The sequence below is a fragment of the Psammomys obesus genome, unplaced genomic scaffold (assembly GCF_907164565.1).
Source record: "Psammomys obesus unplaced genomic scaffold, mPsaObe1.curated_primary_1811, whole genome shotgun sequence".
Classification (NCBI taxonomy): domain Eukaryota; kingdom Metazoa; phylum Chordata; class Mammalia; order Rodentia; family Muridae; genus Psammomys; species Psammomys obesus.
In genome coordinates this window covers 1,379,358-1,401,454 of record NW_026586816.1, presented here as the reverse complement: position 1 = coordinate 1,401,454, position 22,097 = coordinate 1,379,358, and the positions used below count along the sequence as shown (strand labels likewise).

The window sequence follows — 22,097 nt, the reverse complement described above, 5'->3', positions numbered from 1 at the left end:
AAAAAACAATCTGAGACCTTGTATCAAACAATGTGGAAGAAACACACACACACACAAACACGTAGTACACAAATAATTAATTATGTATGTGGAAATTTTATTTGGTATTGCCTCGAGACTGGCAAATATGTTTTCTTGAAGGTAAGCTTCACTTCTGGGTGGACGAAATTATCTATACAGTGCTGCTTTCTCACAGAGCAAGGTGGCAGTGCAGGTAGAGCACTAGAAGGTTATACAGAATAACGGTCATATAAACTATTTCCCTTCCATGTAGTAGTGTCTAAATACAATTTTTCATGGATACATTATCACAAAGGGAAAACATGAATAGCTTAATCTTCTAATGCCATTTGTTGTGATTTGTCATATTATTTAAAGATAATTAATTTGATAAAAATTCTTAGCCTAATCATACCCCATATAGTCTCATCTGCTTTCTGTTGCTATGATAAAACACCAACCACAAGGCCAGAGAGATGGCTTGGCAGGGGTCACTGGTGGTTCTTGTAGAGAACCTATGTTCAATCCCCAGCACCCACATGGTGGCTCACAAAGGTCTACAACTCCATTTTGAGATGAACTAATAGTCTCGTTCTGGGCCTAGTGGCATTGCACATGGTACACAGATATGCATGAAGGAAGAACACACATGCATATCTAAATAAACCTAAAACAAAGCAAACAAAAGAACACTAACCGAAACAAACTTGGGGAAGAAAGAAAGAAGGATTTATTATATTTTCTAAGCTAGGCAAGCTCAAGAAAAATACCTGGAGGCAAGAACTGATCCAAAATTTACAGAAGAATGCTGATTACTGGCTAATTCCCTCTGGCTTACTCAGCTACCTTTCATATACAGGTCAGAACTACCTGTCTATGGATAGGCTGGATTCTACACAAATCAGAATCAGGAAAATGCCATTCCTCAACTGAGGGCCATCTGGGTTGTTTCCAGCTTCTATATTACAAATAAAGCTGCTACAAACATGGTTGAGAGGATGTTCTTGTTATATACTTGTGTATCTTTGGATATATGCCTAGGAGTGGTATAGCTGGATCTTGAGGAAGAGCTATTCTTAATTGTCTGAGAAAGTGCCAGACTGATTTCCAAAGTGATTGTACAAGATTACATTCCCACCAGCAGTGGAGGAGGGTTCCCCTTTCTCCACATCCTATCCAGCATGTGTTCTCACTTGAGTTTTTGATTTTAGCCATTCTGATGGATGTAAGGTGAAATCTCTGGGTCGTTTTGATTTGCATCTCCCTGATGGCTAAAGACTTTGAGCAGTTCTTTAAGTGTTTCTCTGCCATTCGATATTCCTCTATTAAGAATTCTCTGTTTAGCGCTGCACCCCATTTTTAAATTGGATTACTTGATTTTTTGCTGTTTAAATTCTTGAGTTCTTTATATATTCTGGATATTAGCCCTCTGTCAGATATAGGGTTGGTGGAGATCCTTTCCCAATCATTTTGTTTTGATGACAGTATCCTTTGCTTTATAGAAGTTTTTCAGTTTCATGAAGTCCCATTTATTGATTGTTGCTCCTAGAGCCTGTGCTGTTGGTGTTTTGTTCAGGAGGTTATCTCCTGTGCCAATGAGTTCAAGGCTTTTCCCCACTTTTTCTTCTAACAGTTTTAGTGTGTCTGAGGAATCAATACAGAAATTGTGGTACATCTATACAATGGAGTATGTGTAGTTTATTACTCAGCAATAAAACACAAGGAAATCATGAAATTTGCAGGTAAATGGTGGGAACTGGAGAAGATCATCCTGAGTGAGGTATCCCATAAGCAGAAAGACACACAGGGCATATACTTATTAATAAGTGCATATTAGATATATAATATAGGATAAACATACTAAAATCTGTACACCTAAAGAAACTAATCAAGAAGGAGGACTTTGGCTAAGATGCTCAATCCCCATTCAGAAAGGCAAAGAGGATGGACATCAGAAAAGGGAAAAAACAGGGAACAGGACAGGAGCCTACCGCAGAGGGCATCTATCCTGCAGGGTATCAAAGCAGATGCTGAGACTCATAGCCAAACTTTGGGCAGAGTGCAGGGAATCTGAATGAAAGAAGAGAGAGACAGCAAAACCTGGAGAGGACAGGAGCTCCACAAGGTGAGCAACAGAACCAAAAAATCTGGGCATGGGGTCTTTTCTGAGACTGATACTCCAACCAAGGACCATGCATGGATATAACCTAGAACCCCTGCACAGATGTAGCCCATGGCAGTTCAGTGTCCAAGTGGGTGCCTAATAAGAGGAACAGGGGCTGTCTCTGACATGAACTCAGTGGCTGGCTCTTTGATCACCTCCCCCTGAAGGAGGAGCAGCCTTACCAGGACACAAAGGTAGAAAATGAAGCCAGTCCTGATGAGACCTGATAGACTAGGATCAGAAGGAAGGAGAGAAAGACCTCCCTAGCATGGGTGGAGAAGGGGAGGGGAGTGTGGGATTGGGAGGAGTGGAGGGAGGGAGCTACGGGGGGGGGGATACAAAGTGAATAAACTGTAATTAAAAATAATAAAAATTTAAAAATACAAAAAGAAAATGCCCTCCAGGCATGCTTACAAGTCACTCGGTAGAGAAAATTTTCAACTGAACTTGCTTCTTTTTAGGTATCTCTAGCTTGATAGCAATACAAACCAAGTAAATACCCTCTAAACATCCTTTGTCCACATCCGCCTCATTTGGTGCATACTGACATACGCATGTCCAGGATATCACATAATGTTCCAGCAAATCCTCACATGAGTCTTGGAAGCAAGGTAGGAAGAAATCAAATCCTGTCTCTAGAAACTCAAAAAATAGTCAACAGCCAGATCAGGGCTCTCAAGTGCATCAAAGGCCAACAATACACCAAAGATATTTATTTGTGGAAAACAATTGAATTTTGAATAAGAACAGATGGGTCCTGCTGTTCTTGTGGGCTGCTAAATGCCTTCTCTCAGTGTGGTCCCTGAAGCATTTCTTTGAAGATAGGGTTGGCTCGGGAAGCTAGATTTACTAGTGGGAGCCACCAAATTGATGGAAGCAGAAAGTGGGGATCCATGCCCAGTTATAAGGGGGGAAGTCAATGCCTATAGTCTTGGATCAAGTATCAAATTGAGTTTAGTCAGAAATTTAGTACAGAGCTCTTGGAAAAGAGAAGCACAGAGCAGCTGTGTAAACTCACCTCTCATCCTGGCTGATCTTTAGGCAAATCAAGTAATGAAGCAGGAGGGAGCAAGATGGACAGTGGAACCTAGGGAAAGCTGAAAGCTGCTGGAGTATATCCCTAACAACAGAGGATCTGTGGGCACATTGAAAGCACCATCTGCTGCACTCAGTGTCTAATCAGGAATAATCTTAATCCCAGGAAGTCAGCCATAGTGGAAGAGGGGAGAAGTAGGGGGAGAAAGGCACACACAACTGGAGTAATATCATTGGCCAAATACCACAGAAGGAAAAAAAAAAAAAAAACTGTCCACATTTAGTTCAGGAAAGTCACTAACAAAGCAAATAATAAAAGTAAGTAAAAAGAGAAAGGACTAAGTAATCTACATTTCAAGTAACAATCTAGACAGCAGGATCCATGTTCAGGGCAAAAAAAGCAATCAGCAGAACATGTCTGAGCAGGTACAGAAGTGCATTTGACACCAATTCAACGATTGCACATATATACCTATACTAAAGGAAGCCATATTTAAGAATAAACGAGAACATGATGACAATGATTCAAAATTTTATTAGGAAAGGGAGAGAGTGCTTTCGAGTCACTAGGTAGCAAATTAAAAATGTAACCTGCAACAAATTAAAATAAAATAATAAAAACCTTGACTCAACATAATAGAAGAATCTACATACTTGAGAGACAGGTCTAGTATCCAAATTGGACAGAGAAAGAACAATGTGAAAGGAGAGTGACCAGCATGCCAGCATATTTACAATAGCTAACACCATCCTTAATTGTGAGATCAATCTCCTTTCTTACCTATGATCAGAAAAAGGTAAGTTGTTCATTTTAACTAGCATTCGTTAAGGTTCACCAATCTTCTTTTTAAACATTTCTGGTCAATGCAATATTATAAAAAAAAGAGAATGAAAAGAAGGAAGGAAGGGAGAAACAAACAAACAAAAAAGAAACAAAGAGAAAGAAAGAAGAAAACATCCTACAAATTCATCATACCCAAATCAGCCCAAGTCTCCCTTACCATACGATCATATGAGTAATCCTACATATATGAAGACAGGAAAAATCAATTTTCAAAAACACCATTTATCATTTTATAAATTTGTTTTGCCTCCTCTGGGTCAAAACTGCCCATCCTATTCACATTGTTTGATTCTCCTCAGTTGTCTTTTGAGGACTCTCTGCTCTCCTGTGCATGTATGACTGCACATGGTCTCCTTTGTAGTTCCAGTCACAGGGTCACAAGCCTCTGAATGGAAGCACAAACACAAAAAAATCTCAGAAAGCCCACGCTGAGGGTTTTCAGAAGCCAAGAAGTGGCCAGTAGCAAGCCCATCCCTGTCTCTTTGTGGTCAATTTGCAGACTCTGCACAATGCTCAAACAGAATTTTGCCATAGTATACCTCCTCATCAAAACAAACAAACAAACAAAAAACACGGTAATTAGGAGGCAAGAGTTAGCAGACCTGTGTCATCTCTGAAGGTTCTGTCAAAGCCAACTCATATGAGGCTGGAGGAGCTTCTAGCGTGTGAGGCCTTAGTATTCCCTGTCTCCAGTGTTGTGCATATTATGACACAATTGAAAAAGTGCCTGGAACGGAGGCAGTGCAGCCCTTTGTCCCCCATTTTTAGCACATGAAGAAAAGGCTCCGATCTCATGGGCAGATTAGGACGGTGGGCTACGTGCTTCAGGGGCTGAACAGAGACGTGCACTGAAACAAGAGGGTCGGCAGTTATGTGTCTTGACAGAGGTCAGTGCTGCTGACAGCAGGAAGGCAGTGAAGGCCTCCTGCTACATCTTCTAACCACTTCACTTCACTCCACAGCTTTAATTCCAATTGTGTGTTTTGTAGAATCGCTTTATTATGTGTCTCTTTAATCTCACTGCTTGAGCTTCTCTGTGTGAAATGAGAAGTGCCTTCCTGCTGTTGGTGCTCCTAAAAGCTTCAGGTTTTAGCTGAGGGCTGGGAATCTGATAAAGCAATGGTCACATACCTTCCTAGCCCTTAGATAAAACCTGCAGCTTCCTCCTGCCAGGGAGGAGGCCCTGGGATTAGACAGTAAGCCCAATTATTAGCACACAGTCTGTCCTGAAGAAACCAGTAACATGCTTGCGCAGTGAGACTGTGTAATGAGCAATCCTGAAAATCACTGAGAGGTCACCTAGCTCTCCCTCGCTCCATACCAACCCACAGCCTGTTCCAGTTGTTAACTAGTATCAGGAAAGATGGCAAACACCTAATAGAACAGTGAAATCTTCCCTGGGTCTTTTTGAAAGTGTCTGTAAAACCCATGCATGAAACTCCCACAAACATAAGAACCCATGAAAGACAAAGACTCCATGTTGTCTCAGATTTGGCTGGATGGAAATGGCTCTCTTGGATCCAGGATTGGCTTGCACAAAAGAGGAGCTGGCGAGCATCTTGCCACTTAGCACACAGGAGGTCCAGCTCTTAACCATCCAGGTGGAGAGAATTCTAACCTATCATCTCCATCCCTGCAGCTAATAGGTAGCCAACATTATCAAGCATAGCTGATAAGCCAATCAACCAACAGTTAACTATGGACAATGAATGGTCCCAGAGGGACCAGCAGACCAACCACTCAGCTAAATTCAACTCAAAGTGTTGGCCTCATGGGAAATGCTTTTTTTAAGTCACTTAGTCTTAAAGTGATTTGTTACATAGCAAATGCTAGCCAGCACATATCTGTTGATTATTTCTTAGAATATGGGAAAAACACAGACCAGTTAATGCATGTTTTTCTCTTCTTTCTTTTTAAAAGTTCTTCTTTTTTTTTTCCAGAAAAAAAAAAAGAAGCATTAAAAGCACCAACGACAGGCTGCTGCTATATCCAAAGAATGCTTTTGAGAACATGTCCTTATTTTCCTAGACTTCTTGAAGGACCCAGTACCCTCTGAGTAGCTTTTTAAAATCCTTTGCTGGGGTCTTAAACAGCTTTAAGGAACTGAGAGAGGCTGTACTATACTGTCCTCAGAGTCTGTAGGATGTGGGAATGGCTTAGTCTTGGTGAGCTCCTTAGACATTAGCCAGAAAGTTTGTTTAAATGCCCAACTGAACATTTCAACACTGTCTTTGCCCATTGATTTTACTGGCAAGGCCCTGTATCTGACCAAAATAGAAATACCAGTGTATCAAGTAGTGAAAAACCGCTCTAAAATGTACACATAATGTGATGTTATCAGTATAAATAAGTGGTTCAGTTACCTTAGTCTTAAAAGAATTGCTTCTTGTGTATGCTAATGCCACTGCCAGGACACAGCAATCTATTTAGGTGGTATCAGGCTCCTGTGCTGCCCATCAAAACCCTGGAATTACCACAACAGGTAAATTTGCCCCTCTTAACATCACCTCCTAATTTTTAACTCAAGGGACTATTTCTGGGTTGATGTCAGACTTCTGCAGAGTTCCAAAAAAAAAAAGCAACTAGCTAAGGTCATTGTGTGAAAAACTTGCAATTAAATTGAGCCCAGTTGAAAATGGTTGCCAAAGACATGGATCCATACTTAGCATGAATCAAAACAAACTGCATTTAAATATTGGTTGTTTATTTGCTATCTCAAACAAATAGCAACACAAGTGTTAAGGAGGAAGAGAATTCTTAGGCCATTCTGAAGCCTCAGAAGAAAAGTTGGCTGAGGCCTAAGAAGAGACATAATCACCTCCTCTGCTTTAATAAGCTTGAATAGCGTCGATTGTTCAAGAAACACATAAATGTGTCTGGAGGGAAGGGGGAACAAAACACACATAAGTGAAAAGATAATGGAGACATTAAGAAACTTCTTTTACAGTTTCAGTCTAGCCAGTATTCCAGACGATAATTGCAAGGACATAGTATACCTTGGAACTGACTTTCCAAAACTTTTACCAGAGCTGCACCTGATCTGTCGGCAACCCTTTTCATAGCCAATCAATGACAAATTTCACCTTTGAAGTATGCCTTTCCCATTGCTACTGCTGTCCTGATTTCCTCATATCCCTTATAATAACAGGGCTCTGTACCTCCAGTTTGCTATGTCTCTTCCTTCTGTACCCCTCCATCTCTCTCACATCCTCTTCTGACTCTGTAGCTAAAGCAGATTCCCAAAGCATATCATGTCTGTTTTAGGATTAATACTGCTGTGATGAAAACACATTATGAAAGTAACTAGGGGAGGAAAGGATTTATTATGATCACATTTTCATATAACATTTCCTTATCAAAAGTAGTGAGGGCAGGCACTCAAGCTGGACTGGAACCTGAAGGCAGGAGCTGATACAGAGGCATGGAGGGATACTGATTATTGGCTTTTTCTTATGGCTTGCTCAGCCTGCCTTCTTACAGAATCCAGGTCCACCAGCCCAGGGATGGCACCACCCACTATGGGCTGGGCCCTCTCCTATCAACCGCTAATTACAAAATTGCCTTATAGGCCTGTCTACATAAAACTAGCCAGCACATTGCCCGGAATCTTCCCATGGTTCTCCATGGCCAAAGACAGAAGGCAAAGCCTGTAGGCTCAGTTCCTCCATGTGGTGTCCTGCTTGCTCTGTGCTGTTTTGTGTGTTCTAATTCTCAGTCACTCCAAAGTTTTTCATTTGGAACCTATCAGCTTGTACCACAGGGTGTGGCCCAACAGGGACATTGGAACCAAGGGGCATGAAATGATTTAGATGCGCTTGGATTCCCCAACCCTGCCCACTGTCCCTGACAGCTCCCTTGGGCATGTCACCTGCCCTTCTCTCTTACAGTTTAGTGTGTAACTTTCCTGAATCTAGTCTCCTATAAATGATTAAGGTCCTGGGTAGCAGGACTGTACTTTCCTCTCAAGCAGATTTCCTCCATACTCACCATGCCCCACAGGCCTTTGCATTTCCATTCCGTTCTATTTAGGGCCAGCTGCTTCTGTGCTTGCCTCATCACCTAAGGCTGGAATTCTCTCATAATTACCCATAAAGCCTCCATATATTTGTTCTCAAAACACAGGATAGAAGTTCCACTTCTATAATGATCTCTGACACCTTCTCACTCAAACCACAATGACAGATCTACATGCTCTTTGGAGACTGTTTCCAGGGCCAACCAGACACTCCTTGATCAGAATTTCTGTGTCAAATTCAAATTGCTTGCTTCCCAGACACACGTAGGGCAGGTAGGTTTAGACATCTACTCTTGGCCAAACCCTGAAAATTTGAAAAACAGCAGACACTTGCAACAGGCATTAGCACAGAAAGCAAAGCTCCTATCTTCTAGTTTCCCTCAGGCTCTGGCTGGCCTCATGGCCATCTCTTCCCATCAGTGTCATAAGATACAGGTATAGAGGTCTCTGTCTGTGGGGGTGAATATTTAGAGACCTGTCAGTGGCTTTCACGGGCTTTATTCTTGGACACGCAGGTCCCAGTGGAAAACACTTTGTTCTCTACTCTTCCTGCAGCACAGTGGCCTCTCCGTGACTCACTCATCACATAGCTGGCAACCACTGTGCCCTGTCTCACAGGGTCCTGCTCGTGTGTCTATGTGTGCGATTCAAATTTCCTCACTTGTATCAACTGCTAAAGAGATAGGACATGCTGGATTCGGGGACAAAGTTCAATGGACTGATGCTTTCCCAGTATGTTAGAGGTCCTAGGTTTAATTCCCTTGTCTCCCCTTTTAAACTTCTCCTATTTCTTCTGGAGAGTTCTGAGATAACAATGACCTACTAGGAGAAACTTCAGGGGTCGAACTAAAGGACCCATTATGACAGTAAAAATTGTTCCCACACCATGTGTCTCCAGCCTCATGTGTCCCTCTCTAGTGGCCTATTCAGTGACAGTATCCCTAACTGCCCTCCCATCCAGTGCTGGTTTCTGTTACCCCACCTACTATTACCTCAGGTCACCTTTGACCAGAATCACTGCCATAGCGCACTGCCCTTTTCCATTCTTTCCATCCTCCACAAAAGCTCAGGAGTAAAATGATACCAAGAATACCTTCTGCATTTTTCCATGATAATCTCATTTCCAGGCTTTTTATGGGCACTTGAAAGCATCCCCTAGGCCCCAAATCCCCAATCCCAGAAGGTCCCCAACAAGCACATCCTCTGACCTCCAGCTCCTGTAATTCCTCCTCCTCCTCCACGTCATAGGACAGTGTGTGGATTTTAATGTCATCAGCTGAGAGGTCGATGAATTTCCCATCTGGGTACTCTAGGCTGTCTTTGGTGGGTGACCGGTCCTCAATGAAAGTGGTCTCACAGCAGTCAGTGGCCACACCATCCCCCCAGGAGCGGAGTACACCATCTGAATAGAGGATGATATTGGGACGATAGTGGGATTCCACGGACTGCTGCAGTGTGTTTGGGTCCAGCAGCTGCTGTACTGGCTCACTTCTGCCTCCGTCCAGGCTGCCTTGTGCTGCACTGGCCACTAACCTGTGGCTCTGGTACTGAGGTGCTGGGTAAACAGACACCAGACCATCCCTGCTCTCAGCCATGAAGTTTCTGGTGTTAATTAAGCCATTCCTTTTGCCAGTGTCACTGATCTTACTGTGTACCAGAACACTCTTCTGCTCCACGATGCCATCCATGGTAGACTCCCTCTGCTGGGTGTCAGGCTAGCAGGCTGTACTCACAGGTCACACGAGCCCCATGGGACCCATTTCCCTGGAGGAGCAGGAAACAGAGAGTGAAAATTATGCAAAACTCATCACACAGAGTTTACTAGCCATGTCAGACACGCATAGTAGCTATGGAGTCAGATAAATACACAGTCCATCCGGTTCTGTGAATTTTAAAAAGGCCCCATTAGGGTGGCATCCAGATTAAGCCAGAAATCAGTTACCCACATCTCTATGAAGTCTTTGCTTCCAAATGAAAGAAGCAGCAGAAGTGGACCCATTGCAGCCCTACAGAAGCCTCTCTCTATGGTCAGGCGTCCTGAAACTCTGAGAAACTCGGTCACATTAGCATCCCAATGGTCTGCAGAGAAATAAAATTGTGTGCCTGCAATGAGGATTGAGTTTTCCAAGTACACAACCATTCACTTAAGCAGGAGCATGGAAGACACAGTTTAAGATGATATCCTGCACAGGCATAAAAAAGTAATGACAGGGAGACCAGGCCTCTAGATTGTATGTGGACACAGTTTCTCACTGAGGGCATACTTCATGGACACACCAGTGCAAACTTTTGTACCAAACTCATACATAAACACTGACTCCAAATTGTTCCATCTTGGAAAATTTTATCATTTAGACTTACACAGTATAGGAGGAAAGAGAGAGGGGAAGCGGGGAGAGGAAGGAAAAAAGGAGACTGAAGCTTATGGTTCTAAGGAGTGCATTATCTCACATTGTATGTTAAAAATCATTACATATAATAACATCTCATGTGGGCTAAGGAGATGACACAATTAGAAAAGTGTTTGCCATGCAAAAATGAGGACCAGACTTTGATCCCACAAACCCACATGAAAGAAAAATGCCAGGTGTGATGGTGCATACCTCTAATTCCAGCACTGCAGTAGCAGAGACAGGAGGATCTGTGCAGCTTTCAGGCCAGCCAGTCTAGCTGAATCAGCAAGCTCCAGGTTCAGTGAGAGACCCTGGCTTAAAAGCTAAGGTGCAATGTCCTCTGTGGCCTAGCAAGGCTGCCCCTCCCTCGTGTTGGGGGAGGGGAGGTCAAAGAGCCAGCCACTGAGTTCATGTCAGAGACAGTCCCTGTTCCCCTTACTAGGAAACCCACTTGGACACTGAGCTGCCATGGGCTACATCTGAGCAGAGGTTCTAGGTTATATCCATGCATGTTCCTTGGTTGGAGAATCAGTCTCAGAAACGACCCCTGTGCTCAGATATATTTGGTCCCCGTGGTGCTCCTGTCCTCTCCAGGTCTTACTAACTCTCCCCTTCAAAGGCAGGGAGGAGATGAGGGAGACAGGGAGGGTATGGGAGGGAACGAGGGAGGGGTCTATAGCTGGGATACAAAGTAAATAAACTGCAATTAATATAAAAAATAAGAATTTAATTAAAAAAGAACAGGAATAGAATGAAAAAAAAGCTAAGGTAGAGACTGATTGAGGACGATGCCCTATGTTAACTGTTGACCTTCACATATGTACACATGTGCACACACACACATGAACATGGATACACACACAAAAGTTTCATCTCAGGCTACTCTACCACTAACATTTTCTATAACATTTATGTATTTTCTAATCATAGATGTTTTATTATATGTGATGATAAATACAGTAATCTAAAATTACACTCTGACAAAAGTAACAGTGATGAAAAGGACCTTTGTGACTAATTGAAAATTCTGAGATCAGATTCAAATAGTGAGGTCAAAACACAGCAGATGCACTGAAAGATAATAAGAATTATTAATGTGAAACCATGTAGAGTTTAAGAGGGGTCACCATGCACCATCACCTCTGCTTATGCGATTTTGACATGCCTGTCTCTGGGTAGTTTTACAATTTAAGAACTAAAATCTTGAATTAATCTATTTGGAGATTTTGTAGGTGTGACTGTAACACACCAAGGGCAACTAATATGTTTGAGAACCACCTCTATGCTCCATGTCTTCAACGAAACCACAATGTGTTTCTGGGATATTTCTGCTCCAGTCTTTCTCCTTCTACGGAATAATCTTTGGCTTGTTATCTAATGTTTCACCATGGTCTTGTGGGGATACTAGCAAGCCTAGAGAAACTTTGAAGACCTAGCTTCTCAGTCCAGGTTTATTCTACCAAACCTTGTAAATAACTTGCTAGCAGATTGCATTTGTTTAAATTCAGTCTCTTCTACTGAATTGTATGTGCTCTTGGACAACTAGAAATAAACTTTCTATTGGCAAAGGAGCTCCTACAACCTCTTCCTGATTTTTTTTTTTTTCTTGTGATTCACATTACATTCTTCTGTGCCACTTTGATAGGGGTTAAGGTCAGCATTCCCTTCCACCCAGACAGGAACTTAAGACCAAGGAATCAGTGGCATGTTTTCCCTTTCTTGCACAGGGTATGGGGCCAACAGTCAGTAACTGTGTGTTGAAATAAACTGTTGTCGGTGTCATGCAATTAGGATAAGCACTAGTGTCTCTCTGAATTGTCTGTGCATGAGAAGCAGGTTCAGCATTTAGGTGTCTTGAGACAGATATGGCTTCATTTCATTCAGATTCTCTATGCTTTGTTTCTCAAAGTGCAAAGTGCAGTCTCGGTGCAACCTGGGAGTTGATTAGAAATATAAAGGAGCTGAGGTCTAGATCAGGGAGACAGAACACACTTACTGCACATTGAATTCTGGGTCCATCCCCTGTTCCACACATATGCACAGAGGACACATGTACAGCAAAACCTGTAGCAGAATACATACCTCTTGAATCACAATCTGCATTCATATATGATCTCTCCATCCCAGTCTGTACACGAAGCCTTAAGGCTTTTTGAGGCAGAGAGTGGTATTGGTAAGGGCTTGCACTGCTCTATAGCAGCGTTACCATGTGATAAGTCGCTTGATTTTACAGTTGATTGTGTGCTCAATTTTTGTCGTCGTTTTACTTTGAGATTATAACATAATTACAATATTTCCCTTACCTATCCTCCCTCCAAAACCTTGCATACACCCTCCCCATTCTCCTTCAAAGTACACATATAGATATGTGTGTGAAAATGTATATGTGTATGTATACTGAAAAAAAAAAAAACAAGTAAAAAGCCTCATATAAGCCACCTATGTGAAAAGAAATCAAGATGAGGCAGGCTAAGGAGTCTGCTCCAGTGGCTGGATAATTCAACAAGAACAGCTCCTCAGTTGTCCTTACTGCACAGGGAACACAAGTATCTGCTGGCAAGATTCAGTTTAGTGTCTTCATCCCTCTGTCACAGGCTCTTGGTGTGGGAGACAGGCATGGTGCCCTGGTTTCAGAGTCACAGACCCAGCTCATAAGAGACAAACTCAAAACACACCTGACCCAACTCCAGTTTCTACAAAGGTCAGTCAAGCAACTGTTTACCTAGGACTGCTTCTGAAGAATCATGGAAAACCTGATACAAAATTCCTTCCCTAGAAAATCAACAAAATAAAAGGTAACAAAGGGCAACAACACATCTGAGGGTCTAAGGCAGAGTTCTTGCACCTCTCTATTCCCACATTTTCTTGTTTCATTTGGTCATTGATGCTGGATGTTTCTTCTACTGCTATTAGTCTAGAACTAGACTCTGTCTTTACATAGACCCTCTTCTGTCTCTAGTTTAAAACAGCTTCTTCCCTTGCTTCATCCCTTGGATGCCTTTCAGGGATAGACATCTAGTGATGCCACAGAAATTCAGCTCACTCTGCTCAAATGGGCAGATGAAGTTTTATTTACAAGTCAAGAAATATGGTACTGGATGTTCCTGTTACTGTCCTGTGTGGGACAGGGATGCTGTCTCTCTATGTGTGTCTGTCTCTGTCTCTGTATCTATGTCTTTCTGTCTGTCTGTCTCTCGTGTCTGTGTGTCTCTGTCTCTCTCTCTCTAGTGTGTGTATGTATGTGTGTGTGTTGAGGGAGTTACTTTTATTTCATTAAAATATAATTAACAGGAGAGATGTCTATAAAAACTCTAGATTTATTTATATTGGCTCTTTTAAAAAAATACATAAACAGTGATATTTGGGATCATGGCCAATCAAGCCAACCATCTCTCTCCTGGGGTCTGTGGGTATCAGATTTTCTGAGTGACTCTCTTGAATGCTGATTGCATTTCGAGACCCTAAGTTCAACTTTATATCCCACCAATTCTCTCTCATGGGCTGAAATTCAGAATGTCCATTGCTCACTCTCCCTGGAACTTGTACCTGTTTGAAACTGGCCTTTGAGTATTTGAGAGTCCCTTTGGGGATCTACCACTTTGTCTTCATCTAGCATCCAGCAATCCCATGCCATCTCTTTCTGCCCAGTAATTCTCATATGGTCCACCTCAGATATCACATTCTCTCAAAGGAGAGCCAAGTATCAAGGGTTTCAGTGTCCTATCCAAACTATCACAACATGCCTACCATGCTCCTAGACACATCTCCCAGGTCAGCCACCTTCACACTCCCAGTGACAAGCCCCATATTCTTCACATGCTCCATAAGTGCTTGAAGAGTACTAAGCAGTCTTTGGTCAACACTATCCAACACTGGATATCACAGTAAGTGTGCCAAGAACTTCGCTGATGAAAACAAGGCATTACTGTTATTCAATGAATAAAAATCTCTTATCAATAACTGGACCACCAAGCTGTGCAATAGTTGTGCAAAAGATCACCTATCTCAGACTAGACTGTGAAATCTAGTGGCTTCTCTTGATCCATAGACAAAACTTTCATTTACGAAGAAGCTATTTAGCCAGAGATTCTGCATTTCCTAGCAGGAAGCGTACCATGACGCATCTCCTAGAACAGGCAATCAGCTAGAACTTGCCTTTGGCAACAAAAGCTACCATTTGAATTTTATCAATTTTATCAATTTTATCAACTCTGCTGGCGTTGGCACAGATGCCAGCAGAGAACATCAAGTCACTATTGATTAGGAAAGAAGATGTATTCATCTTAGCCCGGTTTGTGTTGGTATAGTTGAGGCTGGGTGGCTTGTAAAAAAAACAATTTTTTTTTTAAAAAAGGTTTGTATGTCTCATGAAACTGGTGTCTGAATAGTCCAAATACCATGGCCAACCATGGTGAAAGCAAAGACATGGAAGGGCCAAACACACAGAATAGTGTGACTATATAATATGTTTTTGAGAGTACTGATCCAGTCCTGGCCCTTGCCCAAGAGACAGCATTGATCCGGTTCATGAGAGTGGAACCCCTGTGACCCAGTTGCCTTCCTCTAGGTCTGGACTGTTAGTGGCATCTCCATATATTCATAAAAAGGACCTATGCAAGAATTTCCATGCATGAACCTTTGCAGAATGAACCATATTCAACTCCAGCACCATGACATCTCTAGTTTATTTAAGGACCACAGAGGTGCTGACTTTCTAAACCTGAACTGAGGCCACCAACCCTCAAATAAGAATCATACCTCAGTGCAAGTGAAAGTCAGTCTTTGCTTGAGGACAATGGCTTCAGAGGGAACCAGCTAGCTCCTGATAGCACAGTTGGACTATACTACCAATGCAATTTCACCTATAAAAGGGTCAAAATAGGGAACCGAGACTATCCCTCAGAAGTAGGTAAAGGAAGGAAGGAGCATCAAACCAGCAGCAGGTGGCAAGGACAAAAGTTGAACATCTAGTGGCATCAACTGAGTGAACGTGGTAGATGAGCAGTCCTGGACACCCACAGCATAGGAGAAATAGAGGTTTGCTGAAGCTCTGTGGTGTGACAAGGTCTAGGGAGAAGGTGAAATGTGCCTAGTAGGAAGTAGCATATGGCAGTAACCTAGTTTGGAGATAAAGATTTTCCATTTAAGGAAAGCCCTGAAGGGTGGCACGGAGTTAGTTTGGTCACAAAGGGCATGATCCATGCCATATGCTTATAGCCCTGAGGCAGGGAACACACAGGACAAAGGCCAGGACAACTGGACACATACAGGCTAGGGAGAGGAAATGGGGGAGACAGCAGCAATAGCTGCAAACTGTTACCTCCAGAGTGCACACCCCAGACACAGATCTTTCTCTGTGTGTAATGAGGGATGGAGTAAGGGGATGATGAAGACTCTTGCTTCTGCTTAGACTCTTAGACTAGGAAAAGGTAAGGCCATGATGGCAAGTTTACACATACCAAATGAGATGACCTAAAGGGTGTTTCTCTCCATCTAAGCCTTTGCTACTTAGGAGGGAATTGCACCAGGTCAGGCCAGCAGTGTTTCAGAGTGTATTCTGCAGTTTCATTTTGCCACTGGATAAATGTCCTGGTACCAGTATCATAGTGTAACACTAGAACATGGTGATGCTGAGGCCAGTGTCCACAGGTCTTGCAGGGTCCTGGGCCTCAGTTCCACAGAGAACAACTTACTGGACAACTCACAGTTTTTCATTTTCTTGCTTCTCTAGACCCTTCTAAGTTCTTTTTTTCCCATTCATTCATTCATTCATTCATTCACTTTAAAGCCTGATCCCATCCCCCTTCCTTCTTTCCTTCCAGCCCTTCCTCACTTGCCCTTTCATTCCCTTCTTCTTCTTCTTCTTCTCTGAGAAAGGGAGGTCGTTCCCAACGGGTACCAACCAACCCTGGCACCTCAAGTCACAGGACTAAGTACATCCCCTTCTGCTGAGGCAAGGCAAGGCAGCCCTGCTAAGAGAAAGGGATCATTGAAAGACAGGGAACCACTGTGGAAATCAATCTGGAGGTTTCTCAGAAAATTGGGAATAGATCTACCTCAAGACCCAGCTATACCACTCCTGGGCATATACCCAAAAGATGCTCTGCGATACCACAAGGACACTTGTTCAACTATGCTCACAGCAAGCAGCTTTATTTGTAATAGCCAGGAACTGGAAACAACCTAGATGTCCCTCAACCTAAGAATGGATAAAGAAAATATAGTACATTTACACAATGGAATACTACTCAGCTATTAAAAGCAAAGACATCATGAAATTTGCAGGTAAATGGATAGAACTAGAAAAGATTATCCTGAGGGAGGTAATATGGACCCAGAGAGACAATCACGGTATATACTTGTACTCACTTATAAATGGACGTTAGCCATAAAGTACAGGATAGCCACGCTACAAACCACAGACTCAAAGAAGCCAACAAGGGTCCAGGGAGGATGCTTGAATTTCACTCAGAAGGAGAAATAAAAATAGACATCTGAAATAGACAGGAGGGAACTGTATGTGAGAAAGGGGTGGGGAGGATAAGGAGGGTTGAGATCAGGTGTAGGAAGAATGGACTGATGGTCCGGAAAGAAGGACCTGGAATGAGAATGGAAATTGATGGGGGTTTTCTCTGGGTCAGGGGAGGCTCCAGGGAGTCTTTGGACTCCCTGAGATAGCAGCTGGGAATATGGAACTTGATACTGCCACCTCCTGTAGCTAGGTGAGACTTCTAGTCAAGGGAGGGTGACACCAATCCACCCATGAAACCAGAGACCCAAAATTTGTTTCACCTACAAGAAATGTAGGGATTAAGATGGAGAGGAGATTGAGAGAATGGAAAACCAATGACTCGCCAAACTTGAGACCCACCCCATGGGAGAGAACTAACCTCTGACACTATTAATGATACTCTGCTATGCTTGCAGACAGGAGCCTAGCACAACTGTTTTCTGAGCAGCTTCATCCAGAAGCTGAGGGAAACAGGTGCAGAGACCCACAGCCAAACAATAGGCTGAGCTCAGGGAGTTTTGTGGAAGAGTCGGAAGAAGAATAGGGGTTGCTGGATGGTTCAAAGATACAACAAGAAGGCCTATAGAGTCAACTAGCATAGGCCCATGGGGACTCACAGAGACTGAACCACCAATCTAAGGACATTTATGCCCTGGACCTAGACCCCTACATATATGTAGCAGATGTGCAGCTTGGTCATCATGTGGGTCCCCTAACAATGGGAGGAGGGGCTGTCTCTGTCTCTGTGATTCCTAGGTTCTTCTCTCTCCCTCTCTCTCTCTCACACACACACACACACACACACACACACTCACACAGACACACACAAACACTCAAAACCTTTCCAACACATATTAGCATTCATACTCACATGGTCAGACACATTTACATAAACTAAACCCTCGAACATGCACAACCCTCACACTCAGTCTCACATATTCTCATTCACATATATTCACACACTCAAACTCACAGAACTCTCATACACTCTCTTCCACATTCTCATGCATAAATAGTTTATATCCTTACACAATCTCCCATACTCACACTCTGAAATTCATACGCATTCTTGTATGAACATGTCACATACATAAACACACTCTAATGTACTCACCTATTCAGTCACACATGATATAAACACAAATATGCGGTCGCTTATTAATACTCTGACTCACCATTTCATATGTATACCTCACACGTAAAACATACTCTAACACACTTGTGCACTCAGGAGCAAATCCACACACTCTCACACTGATTCACAAACACACTATATCATGCCACGGGCAATGATGTGTCTCCTCCATCTTGGGCTAAAAATGTAAGCAGAAATTAACTTGTTTTAAAATTATTTATTTATTTTATCTCATTTTTAAAAAAAAATAAATACTGTGATGTTTTGCAACAGAAACTAGAGTTGCATACAGAGCTTGCTTCTTGGGGAACAAGCCCCAGGCACCCAACTGATGTTGAACACACTTGGGTGGCATAAACACAATTTCTGTTTGGCCAGTATGACTATGGATACCACCAGACAACTGCAACTGTATGGTCAGGGCTTGGCGAATTGGCCACCTTGACATATCAGAAGTCTCCCTCACAGAGGTTTAAACAGAAGCAAAAACACTGGTCTGCAGGGGAAAGAAGAATGTGTTGGCATTTTACCACAAAAATCAGAACCAAGTCTGTAAGATGGTTAATTCTCTCTGCAAATTCATAAACTGCTTGATTACAGGGAAAGGGTGAATGGGGTCACACAGTCTTTGTGCCCACCATCCCCAAGAGAATAGTTCTTCATCACTAATTAATAAATTGGTATTCCACTTCCAGAAAGCAGTCTCAGAAGATGGAATAATTAAGCCTGCCCTGAAAGACGGATTCTCTCACAAAAGGTTGGGAAACAGTTTTCTTCTGGCCTTAAGGCCCAAGAAAAAAACCACAACTTACCAATTGCTAAAATAATAAATGCTCCAGGGCACACAGTTTCACTTGGGCCCTGGCAATCTCTTTATAATTCTGCAAGATCCTAAACAGAACAGCTGTTGATCTAACTCCTGAAAGAAAGGATATTCTAGCAAAAGGGACTGGAACCCAGATATGCTTGATACCAGGATACGATTTCCTCACTATATAGAAGACCCAAGAGGCTGGTGAACAGCCTAGGACCATTCAGACTAGGTTAGCCTTCTGCGCAGGCCCTCAGGCTGAAAAGTGGTGGGACAGAAAGTAGTCTCTAACTCTGCTGAAATAGTAGTGTTCCCAGGCACCTGTGGGCATCTAAATTGTTTGACTTGAATGCAGTTTGTCACCAGGGTTAAGTACTGGGAGTCTGATCCTCTGAGCACTTAGGGGAGAAACTTTTGGAGATAGAGCCTAGTACAGTTTTTAGGTCAAGTCAGAGTGTCCTGGGAGGATATAAAGGTATGTCCAGTTAAACACTGGGGAAGAAAGAAGGGAGGAAAGATAGGAAGGAGAAATGAAGAAAGGGGGCATAAAATCCAGAGCTAGACCCATCAGTTTTTTAACTTTCCATTTTGCAATGGCCACTCCATCCTTTTTGCTTCCCTTCCTCTCTCACTATTGCACTGTACTATGAGGTTATACAGTCAAAAATGGCTCTTGCAAGAATCTGTGACATGCTGTTTGGTCCCCAAAATGGAGTTAAAGAAAATATATTTTCATGGACTGCCTCAGGTATTTCATTACAGTAACAAAATAATGAACTAATACAATTAACAATTTCATTCATTTCTTGTCTGCAGTGCTAGGCATTCTAGGCAGTGCTGTATTCCTGGCTGGGGATTCTAGGCTGTGCGACGTTCCTGAATTACATTCCTAGTTCTCAGTCTTTTTAAAATATCAGCTCTATTGAGGCAGAATTCATGGATCTTAAAATTTAGCTAACTTTTTTTTTTATTAATTACGCTTTATTCACTTTGTATCCCCCGTAAACCCCACCCTCCTCCCCTCCTAATTCCACCTTCCCTTCCCCTTCTTCATGCATGCCCCTCCCCAAGTCCACTGATAGAGGAGGTCCTCCTCTCCTTCCTTCTGAACCTAGTCTATCAGATCTCATCAGGAGTGGCTGCATTGCCATCTTCTGTGGCCTGGTAAGGCTGTTCTCCCCTCATGGGGAGGTGATCAAAGAGCAGGCCAATCAGTTCATGTCAGAGGCAGTCCCTGTTCCCATTACTGTAGAACCAACTTGGACACTGAACTGCCATGGGCTACATCTGTGCAGGGGTTCTAGGTTATCTCCATGCATGGTAAAAACTTAGCTAACTTTTAAAGAGCAGTACTGAGTGGAACATGGACTATTAAGAGCTGTGCAACTCTTCCCACTAACTCTATAGAAGTCCCATCCCACCACTCCCAATAGACTAGCCCATTCCTGTTCTCCAGACCCTGGCTACTACTGTTCTGTTTAGCTCTCTCTGGGTGTGCTTATAATGGGCATTTTACACCAAGAGAATCATGCAAACCTTTTTGTGATTGGCTTCTACCCTTCAGCATGTTGCTTTCAAGGTGTGTGGCATCCTGTAGCATATCATATGTCAGCCTGCCCTTTATTTCTTTTATAGATGAAGAGGATTCCATTGTATACACACATTGCATTTGGTTGCAGCTTTCTTTTGGGAAAAGTGCTAATTATTATCATGAGTCCTCTGATAACACCGAGTTAATTGCAATCCCAGTCTTCTGTTGAGTGATGGATAAAATAATTTTTTCCTTTGGAAGTTATACTGTGAGAGTAAAATTATCTTTAAAATAAACCAATACTGCAAATATTGCAACACTCTCAGTAGAGACCTTTGGAATAAAGGAATGACATGGAACACAGGTGACAGACCTAATACTCAGTTGGGGAGGGGTGTGTCTCTGAAATATTTGGCAAAACTAGACCATCACACAAGGTATGGCCTCAATGGAAAACACAAAACGTAGACACTACAAGTGCCCGGTGACTTCACGGGGGAGCTGGGTTCTTGCTCATACAGGCAGTCCCTGCTGAATCCTCATCTCCACCTTCCACACCAAGAACAGGATCAGAGCCAGTTTGTGCTTTTCTTCTCACACACTCCCAGGATGCAGCCATCCTGCATCCTGAATCATGAATAAGACAGAATTACACAGGAATCCTTCTGTGTAGAAACCAGGATTCTGTGTTATAGGTTCAGTTTTCTTGCACTTGTATCTATCTAATCCTCAGTAGATAGTTTTGCTCTGAAGAAACAACCATAAAAAGTAAACATTACGGAAATCAGTGCTGCAACCATCATTTTTAAACAAATGGGTGAATACGGAAGTAAAGACAAAAGAGTCACCAAAACTCATATATGACTTTTGCTTTGTATCTGAACATATCAGTAATTTTAGGTTTAGAAATATCTACATATCCCCTTCTTTCTCTGATTTTTCTCAATTGACCCAGGTGGTCTCCTCCCTTTCATGACTGACAGGCCTGTACTAGTGGTCTGAATGTTTGTTTTTGTGAGGGATACAGGAAACGTTACAAAATCTATCCCGTGCTCAGATCTCTGCGCTGACAAGAACCTTAAGATTCTCTGAGCAGTAGTCACATTTAGTACAAAATACAACCTATGGAGCAGCTTCTCAAGAAAAAGCTGTAGGTTAAAACATCCCAGGAAATTGAGGGAGAACATTAAGGTAATTGCAGATTAGCTGAGCCAGTGCCCTGGGTGTGTAATGGGCAGGGATCACTCCTAACACTTTTATTCCCTTCACATACTGGTCAATTAAACAAAGGACTCAGAAGGAACTAGTGCCAGTTGCTCTCTAGCCCCAGCACTACTGGAAGTCTTGTTTATAAATAGCCAGCTCCGCTCCAGATACTTATAATACCTATGTTGAAAGAAGTAAAATTGCAAATCTTCATTAAACAATGAAAACTCACCTTTAGTTACAAATACATGCGATTCATCAGTGGAGACAGTTAATGAAGAATTCAGAGCCATGTCAGTTGTCATCATCATCATCATCATCATCATCATCATCATCATCATCATCATCATTAAAAATTGACTCTGGTACAAAATCACAGGAAAGCCTGTGATTCAGCAGGTACGGCAGTGAAGTGTCAGGACTATCACCTGAACAGTATTTTGCCCTAAGTG

General features: G+C 42.5%; 1 protein-coding gene across 3 annotated transcripts in view; it reads right to left on the bottom strand.

The window, feature by feature from the left end:
- Positions 1-22,097, bottom strand: part of Syndig1 (synapse differentiation inducing 1) — a 157,800-nt gene that overhangs the window by 79,580 nt on the left and 56,123 nt on the right. For all 3 annotated transcript variants that reach the window (XM_055602697.1, XM_055602699.1, XM_055602698.1), the window contains exon 2: positions 9,267-9,822. In XM_055602697.1, the coding sequence (XP_055458672.1) occupies positions 9,267-9,746 (480 nt within the window). In that variant the 5' untranslated portion in view covers positions 9,747-9,822. The remainder of the gene's footprint in view (positions 1-9,266; positions 9,823-22,097) is intronic.